Below are 12,766 nucleotides of genomic sequence, written 5' to 3'. Positions count from 1 at the left end.
TTATAAGATCCTCTTCAAAATTGATACAATAATTATTTCAGGACAGCCAGGAATGCCGTAATAAAAACTAATAAAAAAAAAAAAAACAAAAAAAAAAAAAAAAAAAAAAAAAGAGACAGGCTGGATAAACTCCCCAGAGAAAGAAAATGGATTAAAAAAAACCAAACCACACCAAAACCAACACCACAAACAAACAAACAACATGGAGTTTAGAGTAAGAAAGATCTGGCACCAGACACCTGGGTGTGTCTGTTGGATGTGATTTATTGTGTCTAAATTTTATTTTTGTTCGCTTTTTTTCTTGAACATGAGACAATAATGTTGATACTGGTAATAAATAATATGTCTTTCTGTCAACCACCAGTCTGTTTATACCTTTACATGCACTTATTCCCTGGACCAGCCTCCTGCAGTGGGTAATATTAACCCAGTTTACAGATGAGGGAACCAATACACAACTGAATAAGTCACTTAATATCAAAAAGCCAGAGGATCACATGCACCTCCATCATAGAAGAATATCTGCCACAGGGTATCGAGAGCGTAGCTGCCGTTATGATGATTCATATTAAAATGTAAATATTTTAGGAGAAAGGTAACACAATCCAAAGGTCCACTTCGAACTCGCGGCTCACACTCAAGAAAAGCAGTCTGAAAGTAAGCTTGAAATAATGCCACCTCCCCAGAAGCTGTGGCCGGCAGTGCTTGTGACACAGTCTATAGCCTAGGCCCAGTGTACTCTTGAACAGCCCCACTGTGGACTGGACCGGTTTACCCACTTGCACGAGCACACTTAAGTAGCTCACCTTAGCAATTTGAACGGTTTCACTGGGCTATGAGAAATCTTCCTACTTAAAAAAAGTTTGTTTTTGTTGCTGTTTGTTTGTTTTAAAGCTTCCTGTATGTGTAGAGGCTTTTGCTTACACATAGGTATGAGCATGTTTGTGTGTGTGGTTCCCAGAGAGGTTGCAAGAGGGCATCAGATCCCCTAGAACTGGGATCATGGAAGCTAGCTACGCTCAACACTATATATCAGAACGTGGAGTTATGGGTAGTTGTGAGAGACAATAGGGCTGCTGGAAACTGAAGCCATGTCTTCTACTAGAGCAGCTAGTGTGTCTAACCACTGAGCCGCATCTCCAGTCCCTAAATCTTCCTACTTTATACTGTGCTTTAACCAAATGCCTCCGGGGAACAGAGAGAGGGGTTTACTGGCTTTGGAAAGGATGAGATTTTATCATGTACTTGGCTGGCAAGGCCTTGAGACGTGCGTGTGGAGCTCCCTTCACTTACAAACCCCTTCCCCGTAAGCTTCCTAGAACAGAAAGTCCTGGCCATGGAGGGCAAGCACAGCGAGCAGCTGCAGTCCATGAAGGAGCAGAAGGACCAGCTCCAGGTGCTGGTGTCCAAGCAGAGCTCCGTCATTGACGAGCTGGAGAAGAAGCTGGTGACGGCCACGGTCAACAACTCGGTCCTTCAGAAGCAGCAGCACGATCTAATGGAGACCGTCAACAGCTTGCTGACCATGATGTCATCGCCCAACTGTGAGTAGTGCTCCTCCCCCACGATGACCCACACTCAGCAAACCCTCAACACTCCAACACAGCCTGTCTTGGGTGCTCTGTCTGAAGTACAAGAGTCTCAGCAAAGGCCCAAGCACTAAGAAGCCAAAGAGAACGGGGGAGGGGGAGGCCATGTATTATACTAATGACTTATCACCAAGGACTGACCCAGTTTGGGTGCATGGTCATTGGCACGTGTATAAATGTGTGTCTAGAGGCCGGTGTCTGTCCTCGGGTGCCATTCGTTTTGGCTGTAGAGACAAAGTCTCCCACTGCTGACCTGGAGCTCCATGAGGAGCCGCACAGATCTACTCATCTCCACATCCTCAGCACTGAGGGCTGGGCGGCCACATCTGGCTTGGTTTTTTTGATGCGAGTTCTAGAGCTCAGACTGCAGAGTAAGCCTTGTACCGACAGTATGGCCCCAACCCCCAAGGACAGTGGTGATTTAAGGCTGCAGAGTTCTCATCTTGAGTTAGTTCCCTCATCAGTCTGATGGAGGAGGCTGGCTGGCAAGTTAGGAAGCCACGGTGAATCTCTCTGCCTTTGGCTTTCAAATGGGCACACTGCTAGACACATAAGTGCGAGGCTCCCACTGCCCATGTATGGCATGGTTGGCACTGAGGAGGCACCAGTTCCCACTGCTGACCATCCCCTGAAAGATGTTTAGCCTTCCTCACTACAGTTTTGACTTGCTAGCTTCTTTTAGTTTCTGACGGGTGAAGGAGGGAAGATGAGATTTTTCAGTCATTAATTAAAGATGTAATGCTATCTTTGTAATGTTTATCTGTAGGATTTTTTCCTAACTGGCTTTGACCTCATCCTTACTGTGGTTTATTTCACGATGTCCCCTTATTTGGTGCTTTTGAGGTGTGGGGTGGGTAGGTGGGTTGGGTGGCTGTGGGAAGAACGGGTAGTTGAAACAGTAACGGCAGAATTAGAATTGGAAGGGAATTTATAGGCATATAAGGTCTAGACTTAAAGAGTTTAAACATATAGATAAGTAGGTATTGTGCTCCCACAAAGGTACAGACTCTCATGTCACAGCTTCTTAACACTAGAGGACACTAAGTCTGTCATTTGGTACTGGATTATGTGTTGTCTGGTGCCTGTGGAGATGTATGTGTGCCTGGGCATGCAGGCACAGGCTGGGAAAGATGCCAAGTGACTTCTGAGTCTCTCATTGAACCAGAGCTGGGCTTACAGCTAACAAGCTCTAGTAATCCTGTCTCCTAGCCCCAAGCATGGGGTTACTGGTGTGTGCTGCCACATTGGAGATTTTTATATGGGTGCTAACCATAAAAACTTTAGACCTCAGGCTTGCTCAGCAAGTACTCTGAGCTAACACCGAGCCCTCTTCTCAGACCTTCATTTAATACTCTAAAAAGACTAAAGACCTAAGCCTCAGACATACACAGAATGTGCATGTGTCCATTCTAACTTCAGTGGGAAACTGTCAAAGGGACCTGGGGTGATGGTGGAGGGAATTAGGTGTCTCCCTTTGTTCTTTTACAATGTTTGCCCAAGTCTAGTCAAGAAGGAAATATTTTAAAGGAGTGGTTTATTGCAGCTTATTATGAAGTACGCACATTACACACGGTTGATTTTAAAAGGGAGTAAGATACAGGCAAGATGGCTCAGTGGATAAAGGTGCTGGTCACCAAAAAACAATGTTCAATGTTTAAATCCCCAGGACCAATATGGTATAAGGAGAACTGACTCCTGCAAATTGTCCCCTGACTGCCACATCCACACCATGGCACATGTACACACACACACACACACACACACACACACACACACACACACACGCACACACGCACGCACACACACAGAGTTAGTAAGAGCTATTTGTACAAACATGCTTCAGGAGCAAATCAAGCTGACTGTCTGTCTTGCTTACACGAGAACAAATGTCTATGCCCTGAATAACAGGCATCTCTCCCCACTCAAAAGCCCCATTTTTCAATGCCTGCTGCTTTTTAAACACAGCCAAAAGCTCTGTTGCTGTCCGTAAAGAAGAACAAACCACCTTCAGAGACTGTGCGGAAATCTTCAAGTCAGGACTCACCACCAGTGGCATCTACACGCTGACCTTCCCCAACTCCACAGAGGAGATCAAGGTAAGACAGGATGACCCATGGCAGCTGCGGGGGCTCCGTTGTATCACCGCATGGGCCAAGGAGCCCCTTAGCATCCATGCCTCGTGCTCTTCCCAGGCTCACACTGAGGGCTCTGACATTGCGGAGTACAGAACACAGATGCTGAGCAGAGGGTCAGCAGCTCTATCTTCCCCCAACACGCATGTCCTATTGAAATGATGCACACACCCAGGCGTTTCCCCCAAGTTGCTAACATCTCATGAATTTCAATGAATATATCTTCTTCAAACTGAGGCTGGATTAACCAGAGCTTGTCTTTTTATCATTTTACTAAGCAACAGTTACACTTCATTTTGGGGAGAGCTCACTGCGACCACACCTAACACAACTGTTCAGGAGGCCCTGATCTGCACACATTTCCCTTCTCATCATAGAAACTGTAGATAGGTGCGCACTTAGCAGCCAAAGCTTAATAAAGTCAGCAGAGTAAAATATTTTCACAAGAAAATCACAAAGCAAGAATACTTTTATTGCTCTGATGGACTTCTTTGGTCCTACTGGCCACTCTTTCTTTAGACTCCACGAAGGCTGAGCAGAGCACATACATGAGAAGCTGTGTCAAAGTAGAAATTTCCAGAGGCTCCTGGAAGTAGCATCTTTTTGAACTCGGTATTATCTTCAGAATTTAACATGGTATCAAAGAAAAATATAAGCGCTTAAGAGTTTAAAGATGTAGAATTTGAAACATTAACATCCACTTTGATTATGAATTAAAAACAAATATTGTGCTCTTTAGAATAATACTTTCCAAAGAAATATAATTCACTTATGCTGCTTTAAACCAACCTTGAAAATCAGTTAATGTCCCTGGTGACCTAGAAGCAGAGCACTGGGAGGAGGGGAGAAGCCATACAGCTTGCTGCAGACAAAAATCCAGCAACCCCAGACTGAGGGTCTCCACTCTCTGCTATGCAGCTTGCAGCACAGACAGGTCTTTGCATTATGGTGTCTGTCACTAGATGCCTGCCATGTTCTTGGCCTGGTGATAACAGGGACAGGAGCAGCAGAGGCTACGAGCACACTGTAAGCACTGTGAATCTGGGACAGTCACACTGCTCTGGGAACGCTCTTCCTGCCAGACATCAAGCTGCCCTCCCAATTTGTGAGGAGATGTGAAGATCCAGTGCTCTGGATCGTGTGTCTAGGTCACGGTTAGAGACAGATTTATAATCCCTTTAGATATTCTCAGTAAGAAGAAATCCATTTACATGGCCAGGAATAGTAAGTTTTTCAAAACCTTGAGTTCTTTTCTAAAACGCCTAATCTACACATGGTGAGGTAGCCCAATGGGTGAAAGTGATTGCCATGTAAGCCCGGTGACCTCCGTGTAACTCCTGGGTCACAAGGTGGAAGGGGAGGATTGACTCAAAAGTTGTCCTGACCCCTACTTGCATGTTTTCCCTTTACACCCCTGTATGCTCACACCTGATCTAACCCCCTCCACCATCACACTAATAAAATAAAGATTTAAAAATTAAAATAACTGGGCTGTATTATATTGTTACTTTTAAACTTCCTTCCAGACTAGATGTTCTATAAATGACAGTGTGATCCTATGTTACTACCCTGTCACCCTACCTTCCAGGGTGTGACAGTACCAGAGATGGCCCTGGCATAAATGACACATGGAGCCTGCACAAGCGGTCACAGTGGGCATGGCCATCTAATTCTAAGGAATTAGATCAAGGCTTCAGTATGGCAGCTTTACATTTGATCAATTTAATAACTAAGTAAACATGGTATTTACATTAGGTTTCCTTGTATGTGGGCTACACACTGCACAGGGCGTCCGTGAGAAGCGCAGGCATGCGCTGTGCTAGTCAGAAGCACAATCGTCTCCTTCCCTAGACCGCTCAGCACAAGCCTCCCAGTGCCGTGGGCTAGCGTCTGCAACTTACTCATTTCTCCAAGGCCTGAAGCTGGGGCACAGCATGTAACTCGAGCATCACGTGCTCAACAGCTTAAGGCCTTGGGTCCTTGTGCCAAGCACAGGCACGCAAATCAAAAGCACTCAGTGCCCCCAGGTTGCTGTAACGGAAGTGGCCGTGCCCTGGTCTGGGCGCTGCTGCCTTTCAGATCTTGTTCTGATCCTTGTCAATATTTTTACTGAGCATCTCCTGACCGTGTGGATACTCTACAAGAATATTATCTCTTTTTGCAAATTTCACAACCCAGTGAACCGTAATTCTCTGTTTCTCACAAAGGCTTTGTTCTTCGCTTCTTAAAAAGCTGGACAAAGCATTCGGAGAATGTTCTAGTAACTTTGTCATGGTCCCTAATGGATTCAAAGCGAAGAGAAACATGGTTCATGTAGTTTATTTATGTAGTAGCAGTGACCCTCAACGTTGGGACTCTTGCTTTTGACTCCCACAAGACAAAATGATCCTCTAGGCAGGAAAAGAGCCTGCTTTAAATACCATCAGGCAACCAAGTGCACTGTGAAGATTTTAACACTAAGGAACTAAGGAATCAGATACTAGAACAAGGGTGGGCTCACTACAAACATTTCTTCCCATTTACCAACAAGCCACTCAGGATGCTGGGGAGTTAATGTGTGTGCATAGCCACGGGGTCCTAGTGCCCCAAGTGAGACTTTAGAAGACACTGTGTAGGACGGTGCAGCACTGGCCGTCTGGTTGATCGCAGGGAAATAAGATGAAGGATTCCTCATGAACTGACCTCAGTGTTAAGCTGTCCTCCTATCAAAAGGTTCACATTTGTCTGCTTTGGGTAGCATGCTGCCATGGAAAAGATAGGACACAGGAATCAAGGAGGCCATATTCAAATTCCTCTCACATATTGGCCCTGTGACTGGCCAAATGAACCTGCGTCAAATCAATCATTTCTAGACTTCAGAGTGGTGTGAGATGGCACATAACTCGTGTGAGTTATCTGACAAGTTGCACAAAAGAGAGTCAAATGGTGGTTAACTACACAAAGCAGTCTCGATACACTGTGACAACCGGGGTTTCTTCAGCAAATCTGTCCTAGGATAACCTGGAGAGTTTGTCCAGCAAGTCTGTCATGTGTTTTTGAATAGTTACACCGAGGACACAGTGATTCTATTTCATGCCACCAGGTCTTTCTAAACTCAAGTCACTAGGGAGGGAAATAGGAGCCCAGGACCTTTGTGGGGAGGTCTAACAGTTGTAGAGAGAGGCCTCAGTAAAGCAGTTCACTGATGGTCTCAAGGTCCATGACCAACAGGGGAGAACAACATGGCAGAGAGTATGGATTCCTCTGGGTTTTGTTCCTTATAGGCACTATGAAGAAATGGGGTGAGAGGTTCGTGTGGCTCTGTTAGCTCTTGTCCCTAGGGTCCTAAATCACAAACACAGAGCAGCTTTATTAAAGTTAACCCTGCAAAAATGGTCCTCCTAGGTCTCCAAAGACCAAAGCAATGAACAAAGGAAGAATACTGACAACTGGCTGGGAAGCCTAATATTTCTACCATGTATGCTTTAGGGAAATTATCTTATGTTCTGGAAAAAAAATTTTTTTTTGGTTCTACTGTAATCTCATAATTGAAAAGTATTTATATAATCTTATTTTCAGGGGTTTTAATTTTTACAATAAAACTCCAGCTGAGTTGAAATTAAACATGCAAGTCCAAAGAATTTTGTGTTCTAGGCAAAATTTTTAAAGATCACTGAGGCAGTTTAAAAGCAGAAATAAAACAATGGGGAAAAATGCCACAGGCAACAAGAGAAGTGTGTAGAAGCCTGAACTCAAACCCCTGTGTCAGAGCTGCCTGTTCAAGCAGGGTCACATGGTGCTGGCGCTCACAGGCAGGAGAACCTGGCTTTCTCTGCACACAAAGGAAGCCCAACAGCAGGAAAACATGGCAGAAGTTTGGTACCTTGTAGCTAATGGACAGAGTGGGTGTAGCCAGCAGCGGGAGTTGTCAATGTTATGAACACAAGACTGTGTTTTCCTAAAGATGTGGGATTTGAGGAGAATCTGCCAGTCTCCCAGGCACAGGGAATCACTCTCAAAAACAAATATGGTGTGGGACTCTGTAGCCAGAGCACATGATGAGCAGGAAGTTCCGTTTTCACCGGTGTGTCATGTGATTCGACTGTTTGTGAGTCATCACCACTTGAAAATCACTCTAATGATCCGACAGCAACGTTCACTCCACTGGTTACCACAGAGCCCTTGGGAACACACCGCTGCTCCACGGGCCTGGGTCACCAACATTCAGTAGTAACCGTGTGCTTCTCCTGCAGGCCTACTGTGACATGGACGTGGGTGGAGGAGGGTGGACAGTCATCCAACACCGGGAAGATGGCAGTGTGGACTTCCAGAGGACGTGGAAAGAATACAAAGAGGTAAGGAAGCATGCACTAAGAAAGTACTTTCCTTTGGGAAAGCTATTTCCCATGTTCTTCAGAACTTTTAATTAACACAAATTCAGAACTGACTGATGGCTTCTGAAGAAGTTACTTATGATACGATTCTTTGTGCACAGCCATTTCTCTCTCTCTCTTAAAAAATGTCATAGTCAAAGAACTGAAACACAATACAGAGCACTCCGGGCAAGCTGCTCTGTTGTGAGGCTTCCACAGTGTAAATGTCACTACTATAGTTACATTTCATGGTACCCAGGTTGGTCTGGCTGTTCCCAACAACAGCATCTCTGTTCATGGTTATCCTAGTGGCTTTAGCTATGGAACAGTTATATTTCTAAGAACAGCTCAGGTCCTGAAAACTGACTTAAAAAAAAATCTATTTCCTGAGCTGGCGAGATGACTTATGCATAAGATGCTTGCTGTGCAAGTGTGGGGAACTGATTTTGAATCCCCAGAACTGGTATAGGGCTGAACACATTAGCTCTCATCTGTAATCCTGTGACAAGGAGAGACGACAAGTGACCCCCTAGGCCCCTGTGGACCAGCTGGTCTTGGAATAACACAGCGGTGAAAGGAAAGTCTGCACCAAATAAGGCAGAGAGTCCAGCTAATGCCCACGGTGCTGGTGACATCCACAGGCGCATGGTGGCATGTATTTACGACTCCTCTTCTCTCTCTCAAAATTAAATTAAAAAAAAGATCTTTTCCTGTGTGCAAGACCTTGCATTTGTACAGCCCAGGGCTAGGAGTACCGTCTTCTGACTGAATGCTAAGTGGATTCCAAACACAAGAACAAACATTGGACTAACTCTACTCTCTCGGTCGCAGGGCTTTGGGAGCCCTCTGGGAGAGTACTGGTTGGGCAACGAGTTTGTCTCCCAGCTGACCAGTCGGCACCACTACGTGCTTAAGATCCAGCTGAAGGACTGGGAAGGCAGCGAGGCGCATTCGCTGTACGATCACTTCTACCTCTCTGGTGAAGAGTCCAACTACAGGTAAGCAAGTTGTCACTGAGAAAACCACAACACCGTTCTGTGTAACTGTTCCAGACTTTCATCCAACCAAGAGCCACAACTGGGTCACACAGAACTGCTGCTTCTAGGGGGCATCGCCGTCTCTCAGTTTCTCTAGTTTCAAAATCCTAGCTTTGGCTAGTGACATCACTCACTGGAGTAGCACTCACCTAGCATGGTCAAGACCTTAAACTCAGTCCCTAGGACTGAAAGATGAACAGATGGATCATAGCTTTCTACCTGTGGTTAGACAATGTGCAAAAAACTGGGAGGGCAGTTTTGCATCTGTTGCTTTCCTGTGTGTGCTCTGAGCGACAGGCTAGGTGTAATGAGATATCCGTTTGATAGATATGGTACATAAGGACAGACAGACACCTGGGGCATACTGACTTCTTACCTAAGATATTAAAAGTTAGCCCATGTTTTGAAGGTCAAACACAGCTAACAGTTGTGCTCAGTTCCAAATTAAGAACTTTGTGTGTTCCAAAGCAGAACACACAGCTGAGTCACAGCACCTCCTCGGATGTCAGCTCATCCCCATCTGGCTGCTGACAGTAATCTCAAATGTTCCAAGAGGATGGGCAAGTCTGACAGCACACTTACCCTCTGGCTGTAAAGCACCATAAGGCAGGAGAACACCAAGGACTTGGCTTTCTGTGTGGATGATGAGAGCCATGGATGAGGTGCTGGAATCTCTCTACATGGTGGAACACTCAAATCCAGGTGCCACGGGGGTGTTGGCCAGGAAGCTCATGATGGTGGCTCCAAAGAAGCAGGTGTGTGAGCCCCTCGGGATTCAGGTGTCCAAAGAATGTGGGCACCCACTGCTTGTGTCCACAGAGCACAGGGCAGACCCACCTGAAGCTACAGACAACAGATGACGCACAACAGGCCCTCCATAAACAAAGCCATGGCCCACAGTGCCACCTCTATCTCAGTGGCGCCCAGGCCCCGTGGAGAGGAAGCTTGGCTGTAACATCCTTGGCTGGTGTCCTAGGGAAGTCACAGTGGACAGCACAGGGAAGCCAGCTCAGAGCCTGGGGCCTGACCTGAGAGCTACGTGCTGCCAGGAACAGTCTGCTTTTTACAGACAGTGGGTGTCGATTCCTCAGAAGCTGTTTTCAAAGCAGAAAGAGCCTGTTGTGACACTGGAAAGGTCGGTGACCTTTTAGGAAGATCAGGATTCCCTGGAGGGGGGTGCATGGGAAGACACACGGGAACCCAGCACCCAGACGGTCTTGCTGGACTCCAGAGCCCAGAAGTCAATGGATTCCAAGGCACAGTGGCCTTCATTGTGCTATCTCCAAGCTAAATATTTCCTTAACTGGCAGCAGTTAGGAATCTACATTAGAGGAATTAATTTTTTTAAAGAAAGAAACACAGAGATGAAGAATTAGCCTGTTTACATAAGGAGATATTACTACATGGGTCCTCACCCTTCCAAAATGACATTATAAAAAATATTGTAAGCTAAGGTTCTTTTGGAAATGCAAACATATTTTGAAGATGCTATTTGAAAAACAACCCCACTGGTTTTTGAGGCTGTTTACTTGGAAATGTAAAACAATAATAATCCATAAAAACTTGCTACACTAATTAAGAGGATGCTAATACAGTTAAGTACCCCATAAATAATGCTTGAGAAAGTGCAGAGTAAGCCAAGCTTCAGAGCGGAACGTGCTTCCCGCCAAGGAGAACAAGAAGGAAAACAAGGAGTGCAATAGAAAGGGGCACCAAGGAAGATGACAGTCTTTCTGCCTGCTCACACCCTGCCACCCCCTTCTCTTTCTTTCTCTTGATTCCCAAGACAGGGTCTCGTGTAGCCCAAGCGAGTCTTGAAATTGCTATGTGGTCAAGGATGACCTCGAACTTCCGATCCTCCTGCCTCCACCCCTCAAATACTAGGATTGTAGGTATGAGCAATGTCATGGCCAACTCAAGGCTGTTCTTAATAACAGATTTGAAAGGATGTACTTTTGTCTGGTAGGCCTCCAAAAGGCTCTAAGATTGAATAACCTTTCAAAGAGAGACTAATAAAAATAGCTTTCTCTCTTATATTACTTGCCTTTGCAGCACATTTAATGAGTCCCCTGAGAACTGACCTTTCAAAGAAGACAAGAGACTGAAAAGGAAGACAAGCCTTAGCTGGGGGTGGGGTGAGGGGGAGGAGAGAATGTAAAGGGGGGGATGGTAAATGTCAGGCCAGCCTAGGCTTATGGAGAAGGACCAGAAAGAAATCTATTTCAGGTTCCCAAGCACACAAGGACTAATTCTCCACATGCTGCGGCTGCTGTTCTGGGGCTGCCAGGAGCACTCACTGTACAGACAGACATGTGGCAGAGCCTGGGACAGTGGTCTCTCCCTCTCTTCTGCCTGTTCCCACATGAGATACTGACAAGTGAATCTTCCCAAGGTGGTGGTTGGCAAGGACAGAGAGCTTTACAAAGAAGAGAACATTTGGGGGCTCAAAGGACACTTCCCAGTCACCATGTAGGATTTCCCCTTATGGCATCCTAGCCCAGAGACTCTTGTGTCTACAACTCATTAGCTCATCGGGATTCAGCATGCTAGTTTGCCAGAGCTGGTTACTCACATGCCAAGACACCAACAGGACATCCTTACGTCACCCTATTCTGTGAGACCCAGCTCTGGCCTGACTTAAAACATCTGACCACGGGCAGTTTGTGACATTTTAGAGAATTATATGTTCTGAGTGGGCATGGCCATCCATGACTGTAACCCCAGCATTTGGCAGGCTGAGGCAGGTGAACTGCCACAAGTTCAATGTCGACCTAGGCTGCTTAGTGAGTTCCAGGCCAGCTTAAGCTACAGTGCATAACCCTCTGCCTTAAAAACAAAACAAAATAAAATAGTAATTAAAGCGATTATGCTTATCCTGACCTTTAGATTCTCCTTGCTGGCACAATTGACTGCTGCAGGCCACACTTTGGCAATAGTCTAACAGTGTGGTCCATGACCAGGTGTCTGGGCACTGACATTTGCTCCCTTTCTGAGGTCAGACAGGTTTATTATACCAGTGTCCAGAATCAAGGAAAAGCAGCTATAGGGACTACCCCAAACTCCTCAGCCTTGTCTTCTAGCCTCTCCACCCCAGCTCTTACCCCTTCAGACCACAAAGAGGGAGGGTATCTGGTCACTCTAATAGCCATTCCACAGGGACAGTGGTGGTTGGGGGGGGGTCTGTGAGAAGCCCCTTTGTGCTGCAGACGCCTTCTGCTCATCTGAATGCAGAGGGAAAATGAATTACAAGGCCCCATTAAGGTCTGCTGATGCTGGTGCAGACAGTATGTGTTGAAGTTGTCACGAAAACATCCCTCCCTCTCTGTCAGAGGGTTTGATGATAAGTTGGTTCCTGTTTATACCAGTACAGAGTATTTTGTACGGAGTGGGTACTAGAGTGTACTGACTGGCCCGAGTGCATTCTGTAGAATGGAATTCTTCACCACGAGAAATTTTCCACTATGGTGAATCAACAATCCTAGCCAGTTACAGTTTTTATTTTTTCCTTTGCATGTTCCAGGATTCACCTTACGGGACTCACAGGCACTGCGGGCAAAATAAGTAGCATCAGCCAACCAGGAAGTGATTTTAGCACAAAGGATTCGGACAACGACAAATGCATCTGCAAGTGCTCCCAGATGCTCTCAGGAGGTAAG

At 45.9% G+C, this 12,766-nt stretch overlaps 2 protein-coding genes across 3 annotated transcripts in view; one reads left to right on the top strand and one right to left on the bottom strand.

The window, feature by feature from the left end:
* Positions 1–12,766, bottom strand: part of Mcph1 (microcephalin 1) — a 203,649-nt gene that overhangs the window by 92,231 nt on the left and 98,652 nt on the right. The window lies entirely within an intron of this gene.
* The window catches only part of Angpt2 (angiopoietin 2), a 49,887-nt gene that overhangs the window by 33,922 nt on the left and 3,199 nt on the right, over positions 1–12,766 (top strand). Inside the window, exons 4-8 of the mRNA XM_021218979.2 lie at positions 1,312–1,544; positions 3,555–3,685; positions 7,954–8,055; positions 8,905–9,071; positions 12,631–12,761. Coding sequence (XP_021074638.1) covers positions 1,312–1,544; positions 3,555–3,685; positions 7,954–8,055; positions 8,905–9,071; positions 12,631–12,761 — 764 coding nt within the window. The remainder of the gene's footprint in view (positions 1–1,311; positions 1,545–3,554; positions 3,686–7,953; positions 8,056–8,904; positions 9,072–12,630; positions 12,762–12,766) is intronic.

The sequence above is a fragment of the Mus pahari genome, chromosome 19 (genome assembly GCF_900095145.1).
Source record: "Mus pahari chromosome 19, PAHARI_EIJ_v1.1, whole genome shotgun sequence".
Taxonomy (NCBI): Eukaryota; Metazoa; Chordata; class Mammalia; order Rodentia; family Muridae; genus Mus; species Mus pahari.
Note: the sequence above shows the minus strand (reverse complement) of the source record. Positions and strands in the feature narration are given on the sequence as shown.